At 46.3% G+C, this 13,983-nt stretch overlaps 1 protein-coding gene across 1 annotated transcript in view; it reads left to right on the top strand.

Annotated features, from left to right (window-relative positions):
- Lyrm4 (LYR motif containing 4) overlaps nt 1–6,374 on the top strand; it is a 92,335-nt gene extending 85,961 nt beyond the window's left edge. Inside the window, exon 3 of the mRNA XM_005355045.2 lies at nt 5,928–6,374. Within this exon, the coding sequence (XP_005355102.1) occupies nt 5,928–5,996 (69 nt within the window). The 3' untranslated portion in view covers nt 5,997–6,374. The remainder of the gene's footprint in view (nt 1–5,927) is intronic.
- Nucleotides 6,375–13,983: the final 7,609 nt, after the last annotated feature.

The following is a 13,983-nucleotide window of genomic DNA, read 5'->3' as shown; positions in this document are numbered from 1 at the left end:
GGGGGGGGGGATAATTTTGTTATTTTGGCTTTCTATGACAATCTTGATGTATATGGTGTGGCCACCCTGAAATGCTGTGTATCCCAGACTGGCAGACTGGTTGGTTTTTCTGCTTCCTTGGCCTTCTGGGTACAGGAATTACAGGTATGCGTCACCACGTCCAGCCTAGATTTAAGTTTTCTGGTTTCTTTCTAAAGATCACTCATATTTCTTTGTTTCTTAAAATATGATTATATTTGTGTGTTTGTCACACAGACTCATGCTACAAGCATGCATTCAAAGATCAGAGGGCAGCATGCAAGATCTCTTTCTTCCCTCCAACCCTGCAAGTCTAAAGGAGTAAACTCAGGTTGCCAGACTTGGCCTTTACACATAGAGCCGCCTCCGCAACGCCCCACATTTCTTATTAAGGTCACATCCTGGTGCGGTTTTGGTTACTGCGACAGTTGGTACAAGCTAGCTTACTGTGTGAGCAGGGTAGATCACTGCAGTACTGGCTCCAGTATGTGAAATGAAAGGACATGCTCATCAGAGCAAGGGTATGCCTTCCAAAATATGAATAGTAAAGCAAAACAAGTTATGTTCTCTTAAGTGAAATGCGTAGAGCAGTGCCTGACACCCAGCGAGTGCTCTTTAGATGCGTTGTGACTCTCCTCACCACGGACAGTAATGCTATCGTCACAATGCTTTGGAGGCACATTCGCCACTTGCCCAGGAAATGTCCTGCCTGGCTGGCTTTCCTAACCTCCAGGAAGTGAGCAGCAGCACTCTGCCCTGAGCTTCCCCTCTAACTTCAGTGTCTATGCACTGCCTTCTCACCAAGCCACAGCAGCTGGAAGCACAAGGGCTCTTGCTGGGCAGGAAACCACAGCCCTAGAGAAGACAAGAACCAACTCCCTCCCCCTAAAAAAGCCTCACATTCAAAGCCACATGGCCTCAGTTTAATCAGTGCAGAGCTATGATAGGCTCTAACAGGAAGAGAGAGGCCTTCAAGAGTCCTAAAGTTAGGGCTTAGGACCCTATGACACACATCGTGACTGAGATGGGTCCTGCACACAATAGCACTTGACACGATCTTGCCGTGTACTTCCCCATGTTTGGGCTCTGGGAACCATTAGAATGGTTGCTAAGTGCTCCCCATACCTGTCAACCTACTTTGAGTCCCTGTTACTCCATGAAACAAGGAAGAAGTAGCAGGAGCAGGTTTAGGATTCCTGGCAGGGCAGATCCATTCCAAAGGCAGGTCTCTCTACACTTCCCAACCTCCAGCTCTTGAGCCCAGCTCTTCTGAGTCTCAGATGCAATGGAGGGTGATTGCACATCACTTTTGACGAGTTAACAGGAAAGACCTCAAAGACTAAGATGTATTCTGTTTTCTTGGATCCTCTGTTCAGCAGTTTCTTTGTCTAATTCACCCACCTACTTGGAGTTGAATAATCTGTATTTTTCTGATTTTGCCAACTCCCAAACCTTATAGGAAAAAAAAATGTGATCCATTTTAATGGCCATTTTATGCACAGTAATTGTCTGGCCTGGCTGTGGAAGTCAGTTGTGGTTCTGAGGGGGCTGTAAATTGAGGCTGTTAATTGCACTTCCTTACTTCCCTTAACCTGCAGCCCAGTGGCAGCATGCTGTGTCTTCAGTGCTGCAGCCTTAATCCCACCAGCCTCCTGCGTGTGCTGATGGCTTGAACAGGCCCGAAAAATGCAAAAGGGCAGTTAGATGTACATTTGTGGGCTCGGCTGTGTAGCACTCATTCAGATAGCTGTTGGGAATTCCCTCCCTGTGTGAACTCAGTGCTTCACTTTCCTCTTCTATAATTGCTCTGGCTTCATCCCTATAGCCCTAGATTATGGCATAAAACCCTCTGCTCAGCCATTTTTGAACTGTTTGGTTCTGTTCAACAGTCAGTGGACGTTCTTGTTTCAGGAAGTAATCATCCTATTGCTGTTTCATCAGCTTGCCTTCACTGGGGCTGTATTTCTACACTTAGTCTCAGCAGATCTAGGCTTCACAGTAACAGCATAGAATCTTATGGTCACAGGCTGCAAGACATCATTTTCAGTTACCAAGTAACAGCTGTGCATCATACTGATGAGCTAGATGTGTTCTGAGTAATGTGTCATTAGCCCATGTTATTACTGTGAGAGCATCATAGAGTGTTTGTACAAACTAATATGGGTACAGTGCCACTAGGCAATATGTTAACGGGCCACCATCATGTAGGACATGTGGCAGGTGGCGGTACTGATTGGACACTTCCCACTTGCCTGTTCTGTCGTGAGCTGTGAGTATGAAAGCAACACAGTTCAGTAGTTCCATTCCCTCTTGCCTTCTCCTTCCATCAGTCTTGACGTGGACTCATCTGGAGTCAGTGCAGGGCATGTGAATATATGAGTTGTACCATCTCTGTCACGCTCTCTCAGGAAGAGAGCCCATCTACAGAAGAGACCCAGGAAGCCTCAACCGGGGAAGCCCAAATGATGGGCAGGCTTTGCTGCCTTTTGCTGGGGTGGACATCAATGGAGTCTTCTCTTGAAAGAGAATACTAGGCAGAAAGGTATAGAAGTCAGAGACTCACAGTCTGTTTGCAGTGTGTGAAACTTTTACAGACAGAGGTAGTGAGCAGCTGGGGAGGGCTATGTGCAAACAAGATTGTAGACAGGCAGATCTCATTCATCATTGTGCTTACTTAACACTGTCTATGTTGTAAAGATCCAATTGCATAAACCACAGCCCAAGCCATAAGATTACACATCTGAATGAATTTATTTAAGAGTTGGGGGTGTGGCTCAAGGGTAGAACATTTGTTATGCACTTGGCCCTAGTTCTATCCCAGCAATGAAATTTTAACTGGACTTTAAAAACCTGATACTTAGGTCACAGTGAATTCAGTTTTGTGTCACTGAAGTCCTCAGACCACCAGAGGGAGCATCAGTAGGAAAACCAAGCACATCTCTTTTGAAAGACATTTGGAAGCTCTTTTGGGATCCCTAAGAATGTCATACCTACTCCCAGTAACTCTTCTTCTAGAAACTTTCATTAATAAAAAAGATCAGACACACACAAAAGAGTTAAGTATTCATCCTTGTGTTAACCAGAAGCAGTCTATATGTTTATAATGTGAAACAACTAAACACATATGACACATCATTATACAGCTATTAAAGATTTTGTTCAGGGACTGGAGAGATGGCTCAGCAGTTAAGAATGCTATCAGCTCTTGTGGAGGACCCAAAACCCACACTGAGGAGATCTGACACCTTTGGCTCCTATGGGCATCTGCACTCATATGCACATGCGCGCGCACACACACACACACACACACACACACACACACACATCATAAATATACATAATTAAAAATAAATCTTTTTGAAAGAGATATTAGCTCAGAAAAATGGTGATCATAACATGAAGTTTAATAGAATGAGCAAGTTACAACTCACACTACACAAAAACCTAGCTTCAGAACCTTAAAATCACACAGGTACCCCCGTAGCTCAGAAACCTCACAGTGTATAGAGGTATAGTGTCTTAGAGCCCTTACACTATAGAGGAGCCTCAGTAGCTCATTGCCATCACAGCACAGGTACACACTGGCTCAGAGACCTCACACTACAGAGGTTGAGACCAGAGGGAGAACAAGGAGAATGTTACCCTACAAATAGAGACAGGACTATGGCCCAGTGCCCCAACCCTCACCCAAACCAGGGCCATTCTGAGATCATAGAGCTTTTACCAGAGACATCCACAAAAGACTGAGAGATGACAATGCTTTCACAGCAGAAGCTGAGCGCCCGTTAGGAAGGACACCTGTTAAGCTGGATGTGGTAGCACATACCTTTAATACCTCTGTGAGGTGAAGGCCAACCTGGTCTACAATAGTGAGTTCCAGGACGACCAGGACCCTGTCTTACAAAACCATCAGCCATAGGCATTTTTATGTTTGTGTCATGGGGTAAACAGTAGCAGAGTTGCTTTGGGAAGGTGCCTGGAAATGATTTACCTCCCAGCTGTGTTCAGGGACATGCAGTTTTTATTCTCACAAGCTGCTCTCCTATTCCCGAGGACTGTTTTCTGTTCTCCTTTATGTTTCTCATAGGGCTCAGTAGACAAGGGGTCTTTTGAGGACACACTGACATAAACACGCTTTGGTCTGAAATTGGACAGGGGCAACCCAGCCTCCAGAGCCAGCTTGTCAGTGAGTTAAACAGCACCAAACATTTTACTAATAGATTTTACAAATTTATTAGTATGTACTTTTTTTCCTTCTTAATAATATATATCACAAATATTCAGGGTCAAGAAAAGCACTGGTTTTTCTCTTAAGACATATGGTTCAGGACACCAGCAGTTATTTCAGGTATCAAGGTGGGAATCCCCAGTCTACTCCTTGGCTCCACTCACTAGGATTATGATATGATTACTCAGATGAGCAAAAGCAATAAATAAATAAATACCCTACCCAGCTAATCCCAGACAGCACAGGGTCCCAGCCATGAACAGTGCTCACAGCCCTGCTTCAGAGAAATGTGCCGTCCCAGGTCTCATACACCTGGCATCCCCTGTGCTGATGACAAGACCACAGACGAAGTAAACTTTCCACTGTGATTTCATTCAAAATGATTCTAAAGCACTCATTGCTGGCAACTGAAGCCACCTGCATTGATACTCATTTCCACACTCTGTGCTTAGCTAATGCATCCATTAAGTTACCTATGTGGGTGTTTGATCAGTCCAGACCAAGGATAAGACAAATGTGTGGAAAAACGGGAATTCAGGAGACCCCTCTGCAGCTGCCACCATTGGTGGGAGCAAACCACACTGTGTTCCTCGCTAACAACATACTCCCTTCCCCTGCACCCCCTCTTTAAGCTAGAGCATTAAGACAGGAAAAGGACCTGTGTGATGGATGGTGCACACCTTTAATCCCAGCACTGAGGCCAGGGGCAGGCAGATCTCTGAGTTTGTGGCTAGCCTGGTCTACAAAGCAAGTTTCAGGACAGCCAGGGCTACACCGAGAAATCCTGTCTCATGGGGAGGGTGGAGAGAAGAAGCCTTGAGAGTCTGGATTCTGACACATGACCACTCTGGGTAGCAGCCCTGGCCTTCGGGAGTGTGTTCTCATTTGTCTTTGTAAAGAGCAATTTCTCGCCCCAGATGGTCCATAGAGAGTGGCCCAGTGCTGAGATCCAGACAGACATCCTAATGCTCAGCACTTTCTTCCCTGGTTCTCTTTGTTCCTCAAAGTGTTGCCCAGGAAGTGTCTTTAGTGGGAAACCATGACAACGACTCTTTGTTTTAGAAAAGGGATGGCCCTGCATTGCTGCTCCAGCATCTGAGGAAATGGGGGCATTGGGATACCAACAGAGACTTAATTAAAAAGGACACAACCAAAGAAAAGAGGCAGGACAGATGGAAAGGAGCAGCGAACACAAACTGACAACCCCAGCATAGACAGCACAGGCTGCTTGCACCCTGTACAGGAATGAATTCCCATGGGGTAAGAGCTCTACACATGAATGGCTCTGCAGCTGGCAGCCAGGGAGCCTGGTTGATAGCCTTGCCAGCTCCAAATACCAAGACTGGCCATGGTGACATGTGAGAGAAATGTGAGGGTCTCACTAACCTCCCATTGCAAGGAGCCTAGGGGGCGGATATTAAGGGAACTAGCAACAGCACATGGGGATGAACTTTGTCCTGTAGCACAGTTTCCAGAGGCACCAACCTGCCATGGCAAGCACCTGCACATAGTTGTTAGAATGAAGCCAGGCTGATGGCACACATCTGTAATTCCAGAACCTGGGAGGCTGTGAGAAGCATGGCCAAACTAAGGCTAGCCTAAATTACATAGCAAGACTCTCAAGCCAAATTAGCTGACAGAGTCCAACAGTTCTTGACCTGTATCTCGTCTTTGCTTGCAGGTCCATATTGGCCAGCTGTATTCAACTGACAAACTTATCATTGAGAATCAAGAGAAGCCCAGGACATAGGAGCCCCACACTTGGAAACGGCCTCCAGCAGCAGAACCGACCACCTTCAGCATCCATTCTGTGTGGTGTGGAAAACTCCCAGTGCTGGCTAAACACAGCCTCTTGCTCTGCCTGCCTTGTAGGAGCTGATAAACTGGGTCACATTTGCATCCTGTCACAGCCATAATGGGAAGAAATGGCTGTGATTCCTCAATCCAGGCATTAGAATGAAGAGCTGGAGGCCACTCAGAATAATGCCATGCGTTGTCGTGTCTCCTCTCCATCCCCCCAATCTTACAGATCACCCATGTGTAGAGCTTTTGCAGACTTTGTGTCTCCGTCCTTAAAAAGAAACAGAATTATCTCCCTGTCCTTTTGTACCAAATAAACCTATTATAATGAATGTGCATTTATTTCCTGAACAGATTGGGACTGTAGAAGTGGGAACCCAAAAGGAAGGCCCCACCATTGGCTGAAGATTGCTTTAGTGAAGGCAAGTCCAGGCACCAGTTCAGACACAGGCAATAAGGACGCAGATCGAGATGAGCACAGGTACAGCCCCATCACTCAGATCTACAAGTTCAGAATACCAAGCCTCTCCACAACCTGTGCACACTGGAATCCTACTTCTGGCAGTCCCCGGGGGAGGCCATGTGTAGTTGTGCAGCCCAGGTTCGATGGACACTGGGGACACTGGGAGTGCCTTATGAATGTACATTACCTACTCTGCTTAGCACCTTAGAGTCATCCAGGAATCAAAGTGTTTAAGGGGAGATGGCTCAGTGCTTACAAGTACATTTTGATCTTGTAGAGGACCCAGGTTCTAGTCCCAGTACTGGGCATGGTGGCTGCCAACCGTCTGGAACTCCAGTTCCAGGGATCTGATGCCCTGTTCAGACTACTGCAGTCACCAGGTATACACACGTGCAGGCAGAATACTTATTAAAAAAAATAAACCTTAAAATTACTTTTTAAAAATAATAAAAATAAAATACCATTTTCTGGATGACTCTGACTATCAGCCGGCCAGCAAAAACCAGGTACTAAAGATGTTGTATGTTGTAGAAATCCATTCCTTCCAAACACAAGGCACATACTACATAACTTTCTTAACTTCTGAGGAGTTTCTAGGGACCTATCCCACTGGAAGAATCTTCTCAGACCTGAGTAGACTCTGGATTCCTGTCAGAGTTGGAGCAGGCATGAGAGTAGTGAAGGTCCTACAGTAGCTAGACGGGTTGTCGCTAATTCTGGTGGCATTCATGTGGATCGAGAACAAGCAGTCTATCACCCTACCTTAAAAGTCATGGAAGTTGGGTTAGGGCTGTGACTCCATCTGCAGTGTAGTGCTTGCCACACAAGCCTTAGGACCTGAGTTAATATTCCCAGCACCCATGTAAAAGGCTGGGCACACCAACACAGTAACCCTGGAGGAGAAGGGACAGACAGGCAAATCCTGGGAGTTCACAGGCCAGCCAGTGTAGCCAAAGTGGTCGACTAGATTCAGTTCATCAAACATTAACAGTGATTGAGGAAGACACCCAATGACATCAGCCTTTGGCCTCCAAATGCATGTGTGTACCCACATGAACATATACATATGCATACACCACACATGAAGTCATGGGTGAGCCAAGTGTAAGGTTGCACATCTGTAATCCATGCACTTGAAGGCTGAAACAGGAGCACTGAGTTTGGGGTAGTTTTACATAAAAGTTCTAAGTGAGCACAGACTACATATAGCCTGTCACGGGTGTCTGTGCAGTATAGATTTTATCATGGTAATATGATATCCACAGACTTCTATTTTGCAATACAACTTTGTTTTTTTAAAACTAGTGTGCAAAATAATGGGTTTCATCTTAGTGTTCTTGCTGTGAAGACACATTATAATCATAGCAGCTCTTCTCTTTTTCTTCTTTCCCCAAAACAGGGTTTCTCTGTGTAACCTCTTGCTGTCCTGGAACTCACTCTGTGGATCAGGCTGGCCTCAAACTCAGAGATCCACCTGCCTCTGCTTCATGAGTGCTGGGATTAAAGGCATGTGTCAGCACCGCTCAACTACACGGAACTCTTAACAAGGAAAGCATTTAAATGGGACTTGCTTACAGTTTCAGAGGTTTTGTCCATTGTTACCATGGTAGGGAGCATGGTGGCACATGGGCAGACATGGTGCTGGAGAGTAATTAAGATTTCTACATCTGGATCTGCAGGCAACAGAAGAAGAGAGAAACACTGGTACTGGCTCGGGCATTTGAAACCTTAAAGCCCACCCCCAGTGACACACTCCTCCAACAAGGCCACACCTAATCCTCTCAAGTAGTGCCACTCACTGACGACCAGGCACTCAAATAGATGAGCCTATGGGGCCATTCTTACTCAAACCACCACAGGTCTCATGGCGTTTTCATACCTGTGTGTCATACTTTGTTCTCATCCATCCAGTTCTGCAACTCTTGATCTCAGAATTAAGTCTTGCACACCTGTAAGTAGTAAAGATCACTGGAAGTCTTGAATCTCATAGCACTGGGTCCACTCCCAGGAGCTGGGGTGTTCAAAAAGCAGGGCATGCAGCCTTGTTGAGTGAACATGATATGAGAAGTGTGTTCTCACCTTTCGGCTGACCTGTGGAGCAGTGTCATCCAGCCCTGGTGGAGATGGCACTTGCTGTTTACACCGAACGTCGATAAAATGGTCACTCACCATCTAACAGCAATGCTGTGGGCAGTGATCTCAATTTAAGTAGCTGTATTGTGTAATCTAAGTCATCCTCCTGAAAGTGTCACATTGAAAGCAGAATGGCAGCTCCGTGGGAGACTCCCCACAGGATCGCTTCCACAGACAGCCATGGAATAAACCTGGCTTGTGCTGCAAACCGTTCACAGCTGGCTGCTTTTGTGTTAATTAAACCTCCTAAATGGGTTTGGACATGCCCACGGCTTGATAATACAGAACTAATTCTTGTAACTTAGATCAAATTAACTCCATATTTGGGGATCTGAACAAAAAAAAAAAAAAAACAGGAGAATTGAGCTAGAAAAGCCCACAAACAGGAGTCGGCTGAGCAGAGCCTCACCTTGGGCGTCCCACAATACACAGGACTTCAACTTGATTCTCGGGCTTCAGAAAAAGTGGCATTTAACTGATGTTTGTGTAATGCAGCCATCTGTCTTCCTGATAGCCCCAATTGTAGAGCTTGGGTCAGGCAATGTGATAGAGAAGTTGTACCACTTGCCCAGGCCATCTCAACTTTCCCAGCGTATGTGACTTCTCTCAAGGTGCCAGGGGTCTCTCAGTGTCAGCAGCTGCAGATGAAAAACGCCACCAAAAGTTTACCTCTCCAGAGGCAAAAACCACTTGCAAAGCAGCCGTTTCCTAGACCTGCAGATGGCGTTGGCTGGGCCTATCTGGTTCTTTAACTCTGGTTCTAGAGGAACGGTATGTAGATAGGTGTGAAGCTATGTTGCTGTGATGGCCCTTGTGGTCTGGATGGTGGCACAAGAGAGCGTCCTTGGGCTGTGACAGATTGATTTGCATACATGCTGTCTCTCAGCAGTCACTTTCAGCCCTTCCCTCCTTAGCCACATGCAACACTCAAAGCCTATTAATTCCAAGGATTGAAAACATTGCTCTTATTTGTTCCAGTGCTGCAAGTAACCCTCTGCATGCTAGGGAAGTGCTCTGTCATGGAGCTGTAGTGTGTGTATCATGCCATAAAACAGTTTGAAAGACCATACAGACAGTTTAGCTGTAGTTCTGTAGAACAGATATGTACCTGGAGGGAGAGCTGCCTACAGAGAATGTTTTCTTTTTGGTTGGTTGTTTGGGTTTGGTTTTTGTTTGTTTTAGTTTTTCTTCAAGACAGGGTTTCTCTGTGTAGCCCCAGCTGTCCTGGAACTCCCTTTGTAGACCAGGCTGGCCTCGAACTCATGGAGATCCAGCTGCCTCTGCCTCCAAATGCTAGGATTAAAGGCATATGCCACCACTGCTTGGAGAGAGAATATTTTCTATATTTAACAAGAGGATAGATTTTTTTTTCAATGGCTGTGGAAGATTGAACTACATGTCGGCCTCCTATTTCTGAGGAGTGCAGTCTGCTCTCCATTTGTCCAAGGTTTCACACCCATGGGTCTACTGACCACAGAACCAAAACACCGTGGGGTTTTGTGGGGCTTTTTATTTTGATTTTGTTTTCAGGAGTGTTTTTGAGACAGGGTTTCTCTGGGTAGCTTTGGAGCCTGTCCTGAAACTTGCTCTATAGACCAGGCTGGCCTTGAACTCACAGAGATCCACCTGCCTTTGCCTCGTGAGTACTGGGACTAAAGGTATATGCCACAATTGCCCAGTTGAGTGTGTAAGTTGTATGCAAATACAATGCTTTTTATGTAAAAAATGACATTGTAGACTCTGCTCCCTATCGGAGCTCCTAGAATCAGTTCCCTGCAGATACCAAGGGACAGTTGTACTTCATACCAACTGCTATTGCCTTCTAGATTAAAGGACATCTTAGGTATTGGGGACAGGACACAGAGAAACAATAAATGGGACCTCCTGAAACTGAAAAGCTTCTGGAAACCAAAGGACATGGTCAACGAGACAAAATGACAGTCTACAGAATGGGAAAAGATCACCAACCCCACATCAGACAGAGGATCTCCAAAATATACAAAGAACTCAAGAAATTGGTATCAAAAGAACAAATAATCCAGTTTTTAAAAAAAAAAAAAAATGGAGTACAGACCTAAACAGAGAACTCTCAACAGAGGAATCTAAAATGGCTGAAAGACATTTAAGGAAATGCTCAACATCCTTAGCCATCAGAGAAATGCAGATCAAAACAACTCTGAGATTCCTTCTTACACCTGTAAGAATGGCCAAGATCAAAAACACTGATGACAACTTATGCTGGAGAGGTTGTGGGGTAAAGGGAACACTCCTGCATTGTTGGTGGGATTGCAAGCTGGGAACGGCAGACCCTTGGGTCTTGCTCCTCTGCCTTACTCATGAGAACTGGGTCATCTTTCGTACCTCCTTGCTCCCACTGGGATGTTTTTAGGGGAGCCGCTGACTATCATGATCAGCTATGGTTGCAGGACTACCAGCTGTTGGCCACAGAGCTGGAGGTGCAAGACTACCAAATACGTCCAGGTGGTGAGAACCAGCAGCGCCCCAGAGCATTTGGCCAGGTCCAAGCAGCGCCTGCCGGTTCCATAGAGCCTGGACAGTGAAGTGAAGCAGCCAAATACTCCAGGACATGGTCAGCACCCCAGCTTTCTCAGGTTCCCAAAAGATGAACAATGCCCTGCTGCCAGGTCAGCAGGAAGTAGTCTCAAGAACATGGTGTCCTCATCCCCGCTCACATGCTATCCCTAACTCCGCAACTTTTTTTTTTTTTTTTTGGTTTTTCGAGACAGAGTTTCTCTGTGGTTTTGGAGCCTGTCCTGGAACTAGCTCTTATAGACCAGGCTGGCCTTGAACTCACAGAGATCTGCCTGCCTCTGCCTCCCGAGTGCTGGGATTAAAGGCGTGCACCACCACCACCCGGCTTTCCTCACCTTTTTATAATGAGCAAAAGGGAGGAATGTTAGTATCCTATTCAGGCATCTGTACTGGCCTGCCCTTGGGGTCCTGACAGGATGTGTCCTCAGCTGCAGCCACTAAGAGCATCTCCTGTGCACATTCACTACGTTCCCTTTTTAAAGGTGGGCCTTGCCCACCTCCCTTCTCTTTCTTCTCTTTCTCTCTCTCTCTCTCTCTCTCTCTCTCTCTCTCTCTCTCTCTCTCTCTCTCTCCCTCTCTCTCCCTCTACTTTTCTCTCTTCTTCTCTGCCTGTCTCTCTCTCCCGCCTCTCTCTGCCTTTCTCTTCTCTTCTGCTGCCCGTCTCCAGAGGCCAGTCTCCCCCCTCCCTTCCCTCTTTCTATGTTCCCTTTCCCCTAATAAAAAGCCCCTTCACGTGAACTCTGTCGCATAGCATCTTTCTCTCTTGTGCTGCCCTTTAAATTACATTCCTCAAATATATAATCCAAATGCAAAGTGTAGGACTCTTTACAGAGCTGGTGTCCTCCCAGCTGTAGCTGTTAATGGTGCTTACATTTCCCGGGTTGCTTAGATGGAGAAAGCCAAGTCACTAAAGTGAGCTCAACTTGTCATGTCCCTGCTCAAACCTCTATCCTCACTGGCTTAAAAAAAGCTACATGCCCCTGATCCTATGAATCTGGCAGACCCCTACATCGTGGGGACTGCCCAGGCAAAGGCTGGGGCTACCAATATTTCATCAGCATGTCTTAGCTTATTATAGCCAAAGTGCTCTCTCTGCCCTACATACCTGGATCCTGTAGCGTGTACCAGAAAAGCACATTTGATTCAGTTCCATGACGCCACGGAAAGCAGAACATAGAAGTTCCCCCCTCTTGCTTTTCCTCCCATTCCTGATATAGAAGATATAAAGCAGGCACACTAAGCCACAGGCTTCAAGGCACAAGACTCAAAAGACACGCATGGCTAAGTCAGGAAATGAAAACTCTTAGCCTGGTAAATTAGACAAAAGCTGTGTGGCAAGAGCTGAAATTGGTGAAACCCATGAAAGGATTTATGAAAATCCTACAGCTGAGGAGAGAAGGAAGGGAGGGGCAGACTGAGAGACATCGGAGCGGAAACTTCTACATGTGCCCATGTCCGCACGCACACACACAGAGTATGAGAAACTTCACAATTGTGTGAGGAATTTGTGGAGGTTTGTGGGTAATTAAGACAGTCCCACCCCCAGGTGCTCAGGGAAGGCTCCTGCTGCTCCCGGGATTCCCGGAGTGCAGTGCTCATTCCTGAGCTGGAGCCTGGCCTCCCAAGGTCTGCAAACCCTGCTCCCTCGATTTCCCATCTTACTTCATGAGCATGGAGTTTCCTAGGGAAGCATTTTGTTCAACCTTTCTCTCACTGCTTCGAAAACTCTTTAGATGGGAAGAGGCTTTCTATCCAACATTCCCTGAAGGAGAGATTTTTGCCACCAGGAAGCTTCTGGAATTTCTCTTTAATGTAGGACAGGATCATTGCATGACTGGGAAGACATAGTCTTTAATGACTAGAGATAGATAATAGTTTTAAAGTTGTTCCACCTTCAAGCAAAATGACCACATGCATCAAATAAAGGTGAATATTCCTGCAAAGGGGCACCAGCTTTATTTTGTGATGAGGGCATTTCTTCCTTCCTTTTGGAAAATCAACTCCTACTCTTCTCACCCCTTCCTCCCTCTTCTCCTCCCTCCTCTCCTGTGCCTTTGATCTGTGGGGCTGGGAATCAAACTCAGGCCTTCTACATGTACTAGGTGCAATAGTTAACCCACATTATCCACTTGGACTAGGTTTAGAAATACCACAGAATACACATCTCTAGGTGTGTCTGTGAGAATTATCTCCAGAAAGGTTTGCCTGGGGGTGGAAGACACACCATGAATGTGGATGGCATCGTGAATGGACTGGGCTCTCATACTGAAGAAAAAAGGAGAAGGTGAGGGCTGGGAGATGGCACACTGGGAAAGGTGCCTTCCATGCAGGAGCGGGGGCTCTGTAAAAGAGCTGTGTGGTGGGGTGCACCTGTCACCCCAGCACCGGAGGGTGCAAGCAGGAAGATGCTGGGGACTAGCTAACCAGCCAGTCTGCCCCAGTGATGAGCTTCAGTGAGAGATCTTGTTTCAAAAAAGGCTAAAGTAGAGAGCAATAGAAGAAGACACCCGATGTCAACCTCTGGCTTCCACACGTGCATGTACGGACATGGACACACTCGCTATAGCATACACCACACACACATGCACAAGCAAAGGAGCCAGTAAGCCGAGACCAGCATTCGCCTTTTTCTGCTTCCTGATTAGAGGCCCAATGTGACGTAATGTGAGCAGCTGCCCCCCAGGAAAGAGAAAAGTAACTGGCATGCCAGGTAAGTCCTCTGCCACTGGACAGCATCCAGATCCTACAAACATGCTTTGAAATACTTAATGACTTTGTTAGTATTAAC

Source organism: Microtus ochrogaster, chromosome 16 (genome assembly GCF_000317375.1).
Source record: "Microtus ochrogaster isolate Prairie Vole_2 chromosome 16, MicOch1.0, whole genome shotgun sequence".
NCBI lineage: Eukaryota > Metazoa > Chordata > Mammalia > Rodentia > Cricetidae > Microtus > Microtus ochrogaster.
Note: the sequence above shows the minus strand (reverse complement) of the source record. Positions and strands in the feature narration are given on the sequence as shown.